General features: G+C 43.8%; 2 protein-coding genes across 2 annotated transcripts; one reads left to right on the top strand and one right to left on the bottom strand.

The window, feature by feature from the left end:
- Positions 1-35: 35 nt before the first annotated feature.
- LOC147818718 (uncharacterized) lies at positions 36-1,978 on the top strand. The gene is made up of 5 exons (XM_087175900.1): positions 36-298; positions 560-871; positions 962-994; positions 1,107-1,212; positions 1,408-1,978. Coding segments are annotated over exons 1-5 (507 nt in total). The 5' UTR covers positions 36-243; the 3' UTR covers positions 1,409-1,978.
- On the bottom strand, positions 1,969-11,471 carry rgmb (repulsive guidance molecule BMP co-receptor b). The gene is made up of 3 exons (XM_023413635.2): positions 10,942-11,471; positions 6,386-6,939; positions 1,969-4,458 (listed from the first exon to the last, which is right to left on the bottom strand). The coding sequence occupies exons 1-3, from the start codon at positions 11,057-11,059 to the stop codon at positions 3,697-3,699; spliced, it is 1,434 nt and encodes a 477-aa protein (XP_023269403.1). The 5' UTR covers positions 11,060-11,471; the 3' UTR covers positions 1,969-3,696.
- Positions 11,472-15,122: the final 3,651 nt, after the last annotated feature.

The raw sequence follows: 15,122 nt of genomic DNA, 5'->3' as shown, positions 1-15,122 counted from the left end.
ACTGTCTCCCTTTCTCTCTCCTTCTCAGAGTGTGTGTTTCAGTTGCGTGTTGGGACGGAGTGGGGGCATAGAGGAGGGGGTAGCATTGTTAGTATAAGGTCGCCAACAATGAGGCATGTCAATCCCCCATAATGCAATGCTCCTGGCAAATCCAAACGGCATGCCCCCATTTCACACACACAGTAGGCGCACAAACACACACACTCACACAATATCACAGAATCCCCTCCGACTAAAGCAGACATGACTGAGCCATCCAGGGGTCTGTTTTACCTTCCTATCATCTATTTATGGACAGGTAAGAGCTTTTAATCTCTGAAACGTGATCCTGGTGTATGTTTTGGATCAATGAGCAAGAAAGTGCTGCAGCATTGTTCAGTAAAAACCTTATACATACAAAATATTGCCTGCCTTTACAGGGGGAATTTTACAGTTTGTGTTTCTAGCTGTCAAGTAATAAGGTTAAATGTATCTTTATTGTTATTATTATTATTATTTTATCATTTTTATCCTAATTTTGTATTCCTCTTCATGATCCTCCATCCTCCACCTGGGTCAGGTGGGGTAGAGGGTGATGTCCTGGCATCTCTGGCCCATCCGGTGCACCTGTCAGGGGAAAGGCTCGGCTGGACCCTGCTGGTTTGTATGGTTAGTGACTTCAGGAGGGGGCACCTAGAGGTCAGCTGGAGCTCACCATCAGAAGGCCACATGTTCACTGCACCAAACAGCATTGCTCTAAACAGGAAGCATCGCAGCCACAGTGCCGTGGCGATAATCACAGTGGTGACCAGTGACTGGCCATCGTACAGTTGCTCCATCAGTCGCAGACGACACCCAAAAGTCACCAGGAGACATCGCATTACCTCATCAGGTGGGACTGAAGCGGATCACATGTGAAAATATCAGTCTTATTGTTTTTTACCAACCCTTTAACACATTTTTATCATTTCCGATGATCAAGACAAGAGTTGCTATGAAGATGAAGAGACAGAAGGTAAATTTGACTTATTTGCAGTTTCCAGTAAAAACAAAAACAAAAAAAAACAATTCTCCATGACACATTCTGCACAGATGTTGATCCTCATGTCGGTCTTTGTGGTCTCTAGACGTTGATGTGTGGACAAACACGGTGGTCGTACTGGCCATGAGGCTGCTTCTCATGAAGATCATCGTCTTCAACACTCTGATGACCACTTACGCTGTTATTAAGTGGTAAGAGTCTATGAGCATTAATTAGAGCAACATACAGCACATGTACACTTGCAGATAAGTGTGGCATCATTCACTGTTATACAGGTTGTATAAGTACATACAGTATTATGTCTAAAAGTGCTTGAACTTGTTTTATTCACCATAACTGAATTACATTTTTTTCATATGACAGTAACAGTGTATTTGATTTTTCAGATGAATGGAGAGCTTCTGCTGTGTGACCTTGAAAAAACAAACTAACCCAGAGAGGGGAACTTTTTCTTGTCTGAATCTATACAGTGATGATTTGTGCACTGGAAGATGATATGTTCCTGTGGTCTTACACAGAGCTTTTTGGAAGGTTTCATGGATTAAATGGGAAAGTATCCACTGTCAGGATCGCAGGAGAAGCAGCTCTCAAATGCTACAAATCTTTTGTCGCGCCATTTTCAGCCCTTCAGAACCGACATCCCAGGTGTTGCTGACTGTGGCAGTTGAAAACAGATTGTGTTTGCGAAGCCAAACTTGGTATCTGTTCAAAACCTAACCTCAGACAGATGGGTTAGTGCACATACTGTACAGACGTGTGTGTGTGTGTGTGTGTGTGAGTGTGTGTGCTTCTGTTTGTCGGGTCTAATCTTTAACTCTGAATTCCTTGAATTACTAAAACATTTGTAGTGAAAACTTGGCACAACGTTTTTTGGAAGTTTACAAAAAATAAAATAATTTTACATTTGTTTTGCTTTTTATATTCTTGTAAAAGTAATAAACAGCAAGTAAGCTTGATCATTTTGACTTTATTGTTTTTTAAATAAAACACTTGCACACAGTTTGTTTCCTCAATTTTTTTCTTTTTCTTTTTTTTTTTTTCTTTTTGAGCGCCTTGAGTAACACACTGACATAGCAACAGAGCACCACTAGGTGGCAGTACAATCACATCTGACATTTTTTTAAATTATTATCCAACAGCAAGAATATGGAGCTTAACTTCCCCTACAGGACACTACGTTCATAAATAAGTTAAGTATTTCAACACTGACCAGTCACTCTTCACCAAACTGACACTCACACATGATGTAAGAGATCACAATGCCAAAAAACTGAGATTAAGCTTATATGGCCAAAAAAGTGGGGCACAGTTATACAGAATGTTACATGTTAAAAAAAAGCTCATAGTTGTAGGGATTAACATTTCTACCAGGTATCAAATGGCATTCATTTCCCACGACACAATGCTGAAGTATGTATCCCCGCTGATTCTGTGGTGACGTTTTCTCAGTGATTTGCAGTGTTTTGTCCACACTCCAGTATCTTACACATATCTCATTAAGGAGCAGCTTGTCAATTCTGGCAGTAGGAGAAAAATAGTCTACAGTAGCAAGTTTAAAAACATGGGGAGGGGGGACTGTGAGGAGGAGGAGGAGGAGGAGGAGGAGGAGGAGGGTGCTGGTTTGGTGGTGAGTTATGATTTCCTTTCTACATAAAAAATCATACATCATCTGTCTTTGGCTCAAATGAAAACAACAAAGTTTACGCTGAGTAACAAACATGAGCCTGTATCGTCACAGCCTCTTGAAAAAAAGGTGGAAATACCATGATTTTCAGAAGAAATAAAAACACATTCAAACATGTCACCAAAACTGGTAAAAAAAAAAACAAAACACTGACGCATGCACTCAGGCTCGCACACACGCACACACATATTTGAAATCAGAAAAAACAACAAATTCATACAGCAAGAAAATAGTACTGATGGCATTTGCTGTGACAATATTCATAATACATTCAACAGAAAAACTCACATTGACTGACTTTAAATGAGGCGCTGAGTCAAATCAGCTACTGGAAGAATGATGCACTTTAACAAAAATGGCAGCTCCTTGTAATGTAACTGACTTTTACTTTGAAAGGATCAAAAACAAAATTATAGTCTCCAAAACTTGAGCCACTGGAGATTTTGGTGGAGGAGAGTAAATGGGAAGAAGAAACACTGATGTGGATTTGTTAAAAAAATAAAATAAAATAAAATAAAGTGCTTCTGTTAAAACAAACATCCTCTGTCTGAGTTATCAAAGAAAAATCACATCAAAGTCTACGCCATTACACTGTGCACTGAAGACAAAATGAACTATTTACAGTCTGGAGTGTATATCCACATACTCAATTCACCCACACAGGAATGTTTATGTCAATTGTGTGTGTCCAAAGATGAAGACAGACAGCGTAAGCCGTCATCACATCTGCTGTGTATTTTACCTCCAGAGGGCAGATTCTGCCACGTAAGATGAAGTTAGTGTCACCAGTATCCCCTGTGCCCACTGGGAGATCTGCCACCTCTTCTACAAAAACATCTAGTTCCCAGTAACTGTCCAGCCTGCTGTTTCCTCTCTGCATGAGAGAGGAATCAGTGCTCAGTATCAGTGCTCGGCAAAAAACTCTCTTTCTAGTGCACACACATACACGAGCCCACTCACAGGCGGGCATACATAAAGACTCCAACTCCTGCTAATACATCAACGCAACACTCAAAGCACACAGCAGGAGCAGAGTGAGCCTTTTGATTGGTTGACAATCAGAGTTTAAGGTGGAGGTGGCGGAGCCACGGGGATAAATCCTCCATCTATCCCGGTGTGGGTGGAGACTCTCCATGTCCTTCTGGGCACTGTAAGCCGCCACTGTGAAATTAGCATCCCCGGTGGTCAAGAGATCAAACACGCAGGAGTGGAAGTAAATGTCTGGCTCCTCCAGCTTCTCCCTGCAGCGTTCCTTTGCCCCGTCCACACCGAAAACCTGCGGGGTACCGTAGGGGTACGCTTGTGTCTGTGAGGCGTAGCTGGGCCGACGTAGCTGCTGAAGCTGAAGGCCAAGCGCAGGAGGGGAGAGGGGCAGGGGAAGATGCCCTGCCTGGTCGATGCGCTCTCCACTGGGGCAGCCGTTCAGACAGAGCTGCAGGTCCTGGGTGGCATCATAGGCCTGAGCCAACTCCTCTGGGATCCGCACTGCCAGGGTCAGGTAGCGGCCCAGCTGGCGAACAATTACAGTCACACCAATGTAGCCAGCATGCAGCTCCACGTGGTGCCCCGGGGTGCGCTCAGAGATCCAAAGAGCCCGGACCTTCCCGGCTGCCCCGTCTGCACCAGCAAAAGTGTGGATGGGGTCTCCACTGCTCACGGTGCCATCATCAAAAGCAGCAGGGAGGTTGTCTGTGACGGCCTGGTAGACCCTCTGGTCTGTGCAACCCTCATAGGGCTTGAAGATGATGGTGATCTATAGAGCAGGAGAGAGGGAGCATCAGATAAGCTGTAGAGATATTTTAAGTTCAGTGAATGAAGTGCATTTAAAAATGCAAGAGACAGTTCGCAGTTACAAAGTCAATTCATTAGATACAGGACAAACACAACTTTCATCAAAGAGCCGAGTGGAGCTGAAACAGAGTTTAAGTACACAGTTTTACATCTTTTGGATTCTTCCTGCTGATTGGACAAACATTCTACTCTGGAGACTTTACTTGGGGTCTGGGAAATTGTGACGGTCAATTTCACTATGTTTTGACATTTTAAAGACCAAATGAGTAATTGATTATTCAAAAAATGATCAGCAAATCAATCAATAATGTCAATAATCGCAATTGCAGCCCTAATTCATTGTTTAGTGGATCAACAGAATTTAATTGGCAACTAATTTGATAACTGGTTTTCAAGCAAAAGAAAATCCTTCTGTGGTGAAGGTGTGTTGCTTTTCTCTGTTTTGTGTCATTGCAAACTGAATATTTTTTTGTTGGACATTTTATCAACTAAATCATTAATCTGTTAATCGAGAAAAAAAATCACCAGATTAATTGATTATGAGAACTATCAGTGGTTACAGCCCTAGGTAAAAAGTCTCTCTCACACTCACACACACAAATATTAACATTCACCTACACAGGTTATTGACTCTTATCGCACGACATTTGAGAAATGACTTAATGACTTTTTAACAAGTTGTAATTTGACACAGCTATACAAACATGCTGACACATGCACACACACACACATACACATAAAAACACACGGGGCCCCAGTGGTGAATGGAAGCCGTGGTGGATACAGGGTGTGGTGTGAGCATTACGGTTAGCACTAGCATCATAGTTCCGGTGAATGGCTGCTTTGTTCACATGACAGCTGTGAGGAATGAGGCCTGGCAGGCCATTAAGCCTGGAGGGCTGTTAATGTGTGTGTGTGTGTGTGTGTGTGCGTGTGTATAAGAGTGTGTGTGTGTGTCCCTAATAATCATGACTAATAACTTGCCCCACCTCTGACACAAGGTTAGACCTTCAGCTCCACCGTGTAGCAACCCTGCTGTTTGCTTAATATGTGTGTGTGTTTCTGCCAATGAGTGTATGACTAAGTGTATGTATGGGTGTGTATGTGCTTTAATAATTAAAGCTATCGACTCAACTAGAGAGGGTAGATCATCGGGGGAAACATCAACATCGCTTCTTTCACACCACAAAGATCACCTTGTGTGGCTCGTCATCCATTTCGTAGAGTGTGTGTGCGTGTGTGTGTGTGTGTGTGTGTGTGTGTGTATGTGCTTGTAAGTGCAAGTGTATCATTTTTGTCATACAGGGATAAGGACCTTTAACACACACAGTGCTTTAAGTTTAGTGTGAGGAGTGCCACTTATGAGACACGCACGCACACACAAATACTTGCGAACACACACATAAGTAAACAGTAGGTCCTTTCACACATCTCATTCCATGTTATTAGAGGTCATGCTATAAGCAGCCATTAACCAAGTTAGGTTTCCAACACTGCTTCAGTCAAATAAGACAGTCACAAGATCGGGCTGTTTGCCTCACATCTGTGAGTGAAAGACACAGAGAGAGCGAGACGGGAAGAGAGAGGAAAATAGAGCATGGAGAGCAAGGGTGTTTTCCAGGCTCACACTGATAAGATTTCCTTCTCTGAAACACAGAAAAGCAACTTAGAGGTCATTATAGAAAATGTTTCTCTCTGACAAACACACACACACACACACACACACACACACACACACACACACACACACACACACACACTCACAGAAATAAACTAAATTACACCAGCTGCTCTCACTTAGGAAACTCTTTCAGCCTTAATGACAGCAAATTAGACCCCAAAAAGCCCACTTCTCTCTGCTTCCCCCTTTGCAACAGCTCTCCTCTCACCTTATTGGTTGCCGTGGCACTCGAGCCAGGTACCACGGGAACATTAGTGACCTGCACCGACAGATAGTCATTATCGATGAGAGGCCACGCCCCCTCCACCTTACAAGTCTGGAAGCTGTCCTTAAATGTCCTCAGGTGTGGGTCCCCAAACAGCCCGCAGAATAGGTACCCAGGCTGAGAGTGGCTGTGGCCATGGCCGTGCGCATGGGCATGTGTGTGTGCATGCACGTGGGAGTGTGTGTGGGCGTGTTGGGTGCGACTGTGGTAGCTGCAGGGCTCGGGGTGGACCTCGGGGTGCGTGGAGGAAGTGGGCCCGTCTCTGGAGCAATTCCTCTGGCTCATGAGGTCTGAGATGCCCAGCACGGCCGAGTGGAAGACCAGGTTCCCCCGGCAGGACTTGGCTGTCCTCTGGGTGCAGGCCGAGTACGCACGTAAAGCTTTGCAAAATTCAGTGTGAAAGCCATCCACAGCCGGCGTCAGGTGGGAGGTCAGGGAGACGAAGTCGGTGGTGCACTTCTGGATACGACACTGAGGGGTTGCCACTTGACACTGACCTGTAGAAGACACACACACAGGGAGAGTCAGAAATACTGCAAGAGAGAAACATACACATCTCATAATTTAGGCAGGAATGAGACTGAGAGCTGGCTCTCACGAGAAATGGAAAGTTGATGTGCTCACTTTAGACAACTACGGCTACTGTCTGAAGAAGGCTTTGATCTTAAACACACAATGCCACCAGCCTGTTACAATCCAGCCTAATACAGATGGAAAAAGAACCAGCCGCTGGTTCAAAGTCTTGATCAATCAGCAGAGCTGCTCTGCGAGTGTAATAAACCTGAAGTGTAATAAACCAAAGAGCAGCCAGAGAGAAAGATAAAGAACATTTTCCCACAAGCCAAGGATAGACAAATCTTCAACACATAAGGTATGGTAGCCAGAGATAACTTGACAATACAGCGTTTGCTTCGCATGCATACACACTACCATGATTCAGTAAAACTCTTTGTTCACACTGTTTTGTAGATTAAATTCTGTAGTCATTTTTGAGGCAGCTGTCTTTGTGCCTGTCCTGCATAACAGCAACACTGAAAATAATACACAATCAAAATTTCCCTTTATCAAATATGACTTTAAGTTATGTTTTCTTTTTTTTTTTGGGGCAGATTAATGTTTGTTTACAGCTATAATCATGATCACCAGAGCAGGCTGAAGTACGGAAATGCATCCAAAAGACTGATTATTCTGTCCTCCGAATGTTCTGAATGTAACAAGGGTCAAACCAGCCTTTTATATCATAGATCATCAGAGAGAGAGAGGGAGAGACAGAGAGAGAGTTGGAGCGAGAGAGAGATTAGAGACCATACCTAATGCATCAGTCACAGCGTGCTCCTATTAGATTAGGCCAGAGAGAGAGTATGGGCAGCTGCACACACGCGCACACATGCACACACACACACACACACACACACACACACACACACAAAAATAGCTATCTTAGAAAGAATGCTGGTTGTGCTTCTGTTAAACGCACACAGTCTGTGATCCTCAGATGGTGGTATGATCTCCTAATGGCCAAGCAAAAGCAGAAAGTGCATGGTTTTTAGTGAAATCAACAGATTCCCTTAATGTCACACCATCACTTAACAACCATAAGTAGCCACTAACACATAAACACGCACAAGCAAAACAGCACATTCCAGTTTTCTTCTTTGTACGTTTATTTGATTTTTGGGGCATGAAGGAGTTGGGTGTCACCATTTGGGGGCAGTAGTGTTCTGAGTTTTAGAAAGCAGGGTGCAGGTACGGACCCCCACTCACACCATGCCTCAGAATCTCTCTCCAGCCCGTTAAATACTGACACCACAACCCACAGACACACACACATACACAGGCTGCCTTCCATGCCAACCACCACTGTACAGACGGTCTGAGCACTGAGGACACATTGTGTCTTTGACTGGCGCACCGAAAACGCCTCCTTCTCTCCCTCCTATCTGCCCTGCACTACCTAAATACCGCTTCCAATCTAATCAGAGTGGGTTTATTCTCTTTCAGAGGGTATCGGAATCATGAGCCGCTCTGAAAACGCACAAAAGCGCTCATTCACTGACACTGTCCCCAGCATGGTGACGTAGCAAAAAGGGAGTTGACCCTGTAACTGAAGGACTCGGGGTTCAAACCGCTGACTTATACAAAGGTTAAAACTTCTCTGATGACATGGCATCTGATGAAGTTTCACACCACCTCCCCTTTATAGCCCACGCCGCACTCTTTCCTCCCTGTGAACGCATCAAGCAAACAGGATTTTCATATGATGTTCTTCAAGGCTTCCCGTGATCTCCCTGTAGTGAGGACGTCCTCTTTACGTGCTCTCTATAAGTATTCCGCAGCTGTACTTTCAAAAGAAAATCTCATCATACACATAAGAAATTTGTGGTAAATAGAGCTGAGGTGATGAATACTGAATTGACTTGAAAATAGTGTGAAGAACAGAATAAATAACTCCTCTTGTGAGGGCTGTTCAACACACCCAGATCCTGGTCTGTTTCATCCCCTGGGGCAAGAATCTAATACAGACACAATAAAACAGTCAGCAATGCCCACACCACGTCCTACCATAATATCAACCTCTCCTTTTCACTCCATCCCCCTCTCCCAGCTGACTTCATCATCGCACTGGTCTCGTCTCTTCTTTTTTCTCAAGCTTCATCTGTTCAGATCTGATTTTTTTTTTCCCCTCAGCTTGAATCATTTGCCTCCATCAGCATTACTCTGTTTTCAGCTGTCAGCCCTCTTCGCCCGATTCCCTGGCCAGTCCCCCCCCCCGGTCGTCTCCCAGCCTCTCTTCTCCGCATCCTTAGGCACCTTCTCTACCATCAGACAGAGGTCAAAAGCTCCACCAGCTGAATCTCGCAGGTTTAGCGATTCTTTGTCTCCCAACCCGGCTGCCTCCAACCTCTCTGATCTCCAGAGATCAGAAAAGGATCTACTGGGATCATCTCTCAACCGAGGGAATGGCTTGTGAAGTGCTTATTGATCACCTTGTTGTGTGCACTCTCTCACACACTGAGCTCAAATCACACAAACAGCCCTCCAAGCTTAGAGATACAAAGCTTTACAGGAGCTCACTACAGCCTGCACTCCTTTCTCTCTATTTCTCTCTCTCTCTGTCTCTCTCTGTCTCTCTCTCTCCCGACTAGACACTGCGAACAATAATCAACAATTCGGACGTTCCTGCCTTCCAGTCTAAACAGACACATGGGGCTGACAGCTGGAGTGACAGTGAAATGGATATAAATATCCTGAAATGTTCAAGTTATAACAAATAAAACATTGTGTTTGGCTAAACAGACTAAATAATACACATTCTTTCCAGGTGACGCACATGTAACAGAAAGTGCCAGGAGGGTCTTTAATGTGAAGTGGGTCTCTCTGTTCCCACCCGGCTGCGTGCAGGGGCGGTTTTGTCCCGCTGCCTGAGCCGTGTTAAACTAATTACTGGAGGTGTGACTGCTCAACAGACAGCCGCCACAACAGCCAACCCCCTGCACACATAGCAACACTACACACTTGGCCAAAAAAAAGAAAAAAAGAAGAAGAAAAACAAAAAAAACAAAAAAGATTTGACTGCTTTTTGCACCAAATGAGAAATGCATCTGTCTTCACTAAACATAACCAAATGAATTGTGATGAAATGTGGTAAATAAGGAGTTAGTAAATCATGAAGTCAGTGTCAGTGATCCTTACAAACACCTTATTAACCTTTGGCTTTCAGCAACACACTCTTCTTTTGTTTATATCTCTGTTTTATTTTGTTTTATATCTAGCATTGGGCTCAGACTGAGATTTGTGAGTTTCTGCTTTTGGTGATGATCAGAAAACGAACAAGCACCAATACAAAGAAACTGCTGTTCAGAAAAGCACTTACTTTATGCATTTTCCCTTTAAAGAGTCTAGCTTGTGAGACTATAATCACTTTGATACCGTTTCTTATGATGCATTTAATTATTGACATCATCCAACTGGCCATAAACTGTACTCCACAATAGATTTTGTAGGATTTACAACACACCACAGCCTCTATCTAAACTTTTTCTGATTACATCCACACTCAGATAGATGGAGTATAACTGCAATCTGTTATATAGCTATGGATATAAGAGGTAGTCACCCTCTCTTCCCTTCTCTTCCCCTCCTCCATGAGCCATTAAGGGGCAGACAGGAGAATGACGGCCCAGGAGAGAGGAGGAGAAACTCGATCCGTGCTCAGACTGCTGCACTGCCGCTGGAGAGAGAGCCATTGTCAGGCAGCTCTGGGCCTAACACCAGGATCGGCAACACAGTGATTGCAATCGCTTAATAACCAATAAAGTATCTCCGATGACTGTTAAATGCAACAGACTGAAAATAAAATATAGTTTCTGAGGCTGTAGTTGCAGCAGCGCACAGCAATTAGTGCGAAACTGGACAAAAAAGTGCGTAAAATCACAGATGAGTTGCGACTATGACCGAGAGACGTTTCGTGGATGCAGTGTTTAAGTGTAGTTTGTTACCTATGTGGGCACCGCAGCAGAGAGCGATGATCAGCAGCAGCACTGGCCGGAAGCGGCGCACCAGAGACGGGGAGGCGAGGCGCTCAGCCCCGCGGCAACAGCATCCGGCTCTCCCCATCCCCGTCCATGCAGGGCCAGGAGGGGAGAGTGGACAGACCTCCAAAGGGCGAGGAGGGGTGGTGTCCAGGCCTTCTTACTTCTTCTTCTTCTTCTGCCTCTTCTTCCTCACTCTTCTCTCCTTCCTCTCCTCCTCGGGTGCGCAGGGGCATTAAAACACAGCTGCTCCGCGGAATGCAGGGCGGAGGGGGGTGGAAAGGCAAAGAGAGGAGGAGAACAAAGTACAACCAGAAGTCACTCCGACGACACTTTTACTTTTTCCCTGTACAAATCCACACCCCCACGTGATTTAAGAGCGCTCCCTCCGCGGTCGGACTTTTGCCTTGATTGTGATCACTGTGTGCTCTCCTCGCTCTCTCGTCCCAAACACGCACAATCACATCTATCTCTCTCTCTCTCTCTCTCTCTCTCTCTCTCTCTCTCTCTCTCACTCTCTCTCCCTCTCCCTCACTCTCTCTCCCTGCCTCACCAGGCCGGGGTTTCTCCTCCACTCCTCCCCTTTCACTTTCTTCTCCTCCTCCTCTGCCCCACCAGCAAATCAATAGAGAATCAACCAAACCCTGCTGGCGGAAAACCCGCCTACAAAGACTCACAGAGAGAGAGAGAGAGAGAGAGAGGGGAGAGATAGAGAGGGAGAGAGAGCGAGAGAGAGAGAGAGAGAGAGAGCGACAGAGAGAGAGAGAGAGGGGCCAGTCTGCAGAATAATGAAGAGGCCGGAGATAAAAGTTGTAAAACGTTGGTAAGATGCCATTAAATCACTGTGTACAAAGAAGAGAATAATGGGTTTCCGATGCAGTGCTGCCAAGGCATTTTATATGGCAGAGTCAAAGCTGATCAAGACAAACCAGAGCTTGTAGGAAATCACTATATTTTTCTTTCTTTTCTCTTTTTTTCTTTTCTCCCGTTTGCTTTCCTGCAGCAGCAGCAGCGACAGTGACGATAGTTGTTGCAAAGTTCGGGTTTTCGATTTACATGTAATTATAAAACTTTATTTTATGATTAAAAATATATTCAGCTTTAAATGTATTTTCTGCAGAAAGAAGAAATACAGTCTCATTATTTAAATAAAAACGCTTTTTTGAATTATATTTTTCAGCTACCGTTAATGCACATTATGAGCTTTGTATTATCACCAAAATAATACCATAATCTGAAGAGTGACTTGCAATATCATCAATTTTAATGTACAATGATTCCTCTCTGCTGATGATATTAATCTGCCGCATCAAACCTTTGATGTAGTTGATCCACTGAAGAGAAGAGACTCTGACATTTTGTCAGAGAAAATTTAATAAATTGGGGGGCGTTCACTATCAAGTGGCTAACTCCATGTTTGAAATCTCGCTTTATGTTTTCCGATGAAACCCTCTGAGGATGGCGCATCACATTTTTAACTTTATGCCAGATAATTATGTTGCAGTTGGAGGGAGCTGTGCATCGACCTTCCTTTCTTTCTTTCAGATAAGTTTGCATCTCTGCTGAGGACGGTAACAGAGCAGAGCAGGGTGTGAAGGCAGCACCTCTGTGACACAAAAGGGTCCAGACATAACAACACACAGACACACCAAACAGCTCGAAATATGCACAGTCAAACAAAACAGCAGAAGGTACAATAATGACAGACAGTGAATACTGAACACACAGCTGTATATGCAAAACAGCCTCTACCTTGCTGTCACTCCTGTTCACCCCACCTACAGCCAGCTATAATTCATAAATGAATAACGTAACACCCAGTTTCTGGAGGCTGTTGAAATCCATTTTAAAACTTTCTCTTGCAAAGAAGTTGAACCGGATCCAAACCTCCCTTTTTCAAGTAAAGGTTATGGAGTTGGACAGGTTTCAAAGCAAGCACCGAGGCATTTTAGATAATTTTTTACTTAGTTTGCTTATCTGCACTGTGTTTGTTCTTTTAATACTTTGTATTCTGCCGGGAGAGTGTGTGTGAACCACATTCTGCCAGATTGTGTCACCCTGTCTTAACTTGTTTGCTAGTGTATGTGCATATGTGCGTATATGAGTGTGTGCATGAGTGTCTCCATTGCAGCAAACAGAGCTTCTCTGTGGCTGATGTTTTATGTGCTGCATGTGTGTCATAGCCGGGTAGTTTCACTACTAATATGACTCAACTACAGTATATACACACTCACTCACACCACTGCCGGCCATAAGTTTGGCCATGGCCACTCGTTCCTTCTTGATTGTGTCAGTAAAATAAACACACAGTCACTATACAGCTCATGAGGGTTTGACAGTAAGTGTGGCCAGCTGAGATGATGTGTGCACCTCAAACAGGCTCTGATATTAGATTATATTGACTTCCTGTTTGTGGCAGAAGCCTCTGATCTCACCAGTGAGGACGTCCACATGTGTGTGTCTGTGAATGAGGAAACCTCAGCAGGTGTTGTTGTATTGTAGTAAACACATATGTGTGTGTATTTGTGCCTTTAGCCCTGGAACATGTTAACACACAGACAGGAAATAAATGAAAAAAAGGAATGGTGAAACATGCTTCTGTATGTTCGATTAGCAGTGGTTAAAAGTAACTAATTTACTTAAGTACTGTACATAGTTTTAGGGTAATTACATTTTACTTGAGTATTTCCCTTTGATGCCATTTTATTATTTTACTGTGCTATATTTTAGAGGCAATTATTGCACCTTATACTTCACTCTATTCATTTGACAGTGTAAGTTAAGAGTTACCTTTCTTACAAAACAAATAATGATACTATAACACCATTCAAAAGAACCATTCTTTAAAATAAGGACGTTTGCTGTACATACTCCAGGACTTATGCTGATGATGTATTTTATGACTATAAAGGGGAACTTTGCTGCATATTCAATTCATTTCCTTTTATATAGTTGAGTATCAAATAATAAGGAACAAAAATGCTCTAAAACTCTTTAAAAAGATTTTTGCCCTCACAGTCACCAGACCATAACCGGTTAAAAACATATGGGAGATTTTGGGCCAGCATGTTTGAAAGCAGTCTCCATCACCATCATCAAAACACAGAATGAGGGAATATCTTTCAGAAGAATGGTGTTCATCCTCGCAGCGGAGTTCAGTTGAAGCAGTTTTTTAAGCAGTTGATTCAGTCCTACTGGTCCAACACCCCGCTGGGACACTTATTGCTGTTTAACTTTCATTTTGCCACCCAGCTCTACATCCTGGATGCCAACTATTGGGACCGGAATTAAAACAAGCAGCGTTTGACAGCCTCTCTGCCCAAGCTGTCAACCTGCCGTGCACCTCTCTGCTGGATGAGGCTCACTCGTTGAACATTTCATTTGTGCTAACACTCTGAACACAGGGTGGTTAATTCAATTACATGTATGCATATGGTGCTATTTATCATGGCTAATTTCATATTTCATTCCAATCATACATCCATCTGCATAGACGCACACACACACAGAAACCTTGGTAACATATGACCCTATTCATGCAGATTAATTTTATATTTCATACTAATTCATTTAATCAATTACAGCACAGCTGAGCCCCGGGAGCAGAGGGCCCTGAAACTAACTAATCTCTCTCCACACACGCACACACACACACACGCACGCACACACACACACACACGCACACACACACACACACACACACACACACACACACACACACACACACTCTCCATAGAGCTGCTATGCCTAGTTACACATGCATTCATACACAGCGCCTCGGGCACAAAGACAGTCTGTTTCTGAACGTCCAGCTTGTCTTCACCTCCACACCTCTGCCTCCCTTCTCCACTTCTCTCCACACCTCCCCCTCACCCCACCCCAGCTCCAAACAGGCCGTCATTCAACAAATGGCTCTCGCAACTCCATAGTACACGTGTGTGTGCATGTATGAATGTGTGTGAATGTTGAGAGTTTGCATTGTTGCAAACATGTCACAGGCTGTGTTTAGGGAAGAGGAGATGTTGCAATGAATCTCTTACTATCTGTCTCACTTTCAGCAAATATTATGGAGTAGTTATTGTTTATATTATTGCATTATTATTACTGAAGTACTTACGTGTAAGTAGCATTTTACTTTTGGAGCTGGT

The sequence above is a fragment of the Seriola lalandi genome, unplaced genomic scaffold, assembly GCF_002814215.2.
Source record: "Seriola lalandi dorsalis isolate HSWRI2012SDOR001 ecotype SW California unplaced genomic scaffold, Sedor1 jcf7180002054517, whole genome shotgun sequence".
Lineage (NCBI taxonomy): Eukaryota > Metazoa > Chordata > Actinopteri > Carangiformes > Carangidae > Seriola > Seriola lalandi.
The sequence above is the reverse complement of the archived record's forward strand: the minus strand, read 5'-3'. Positions and strand labels throughout refer to the sequence as shown.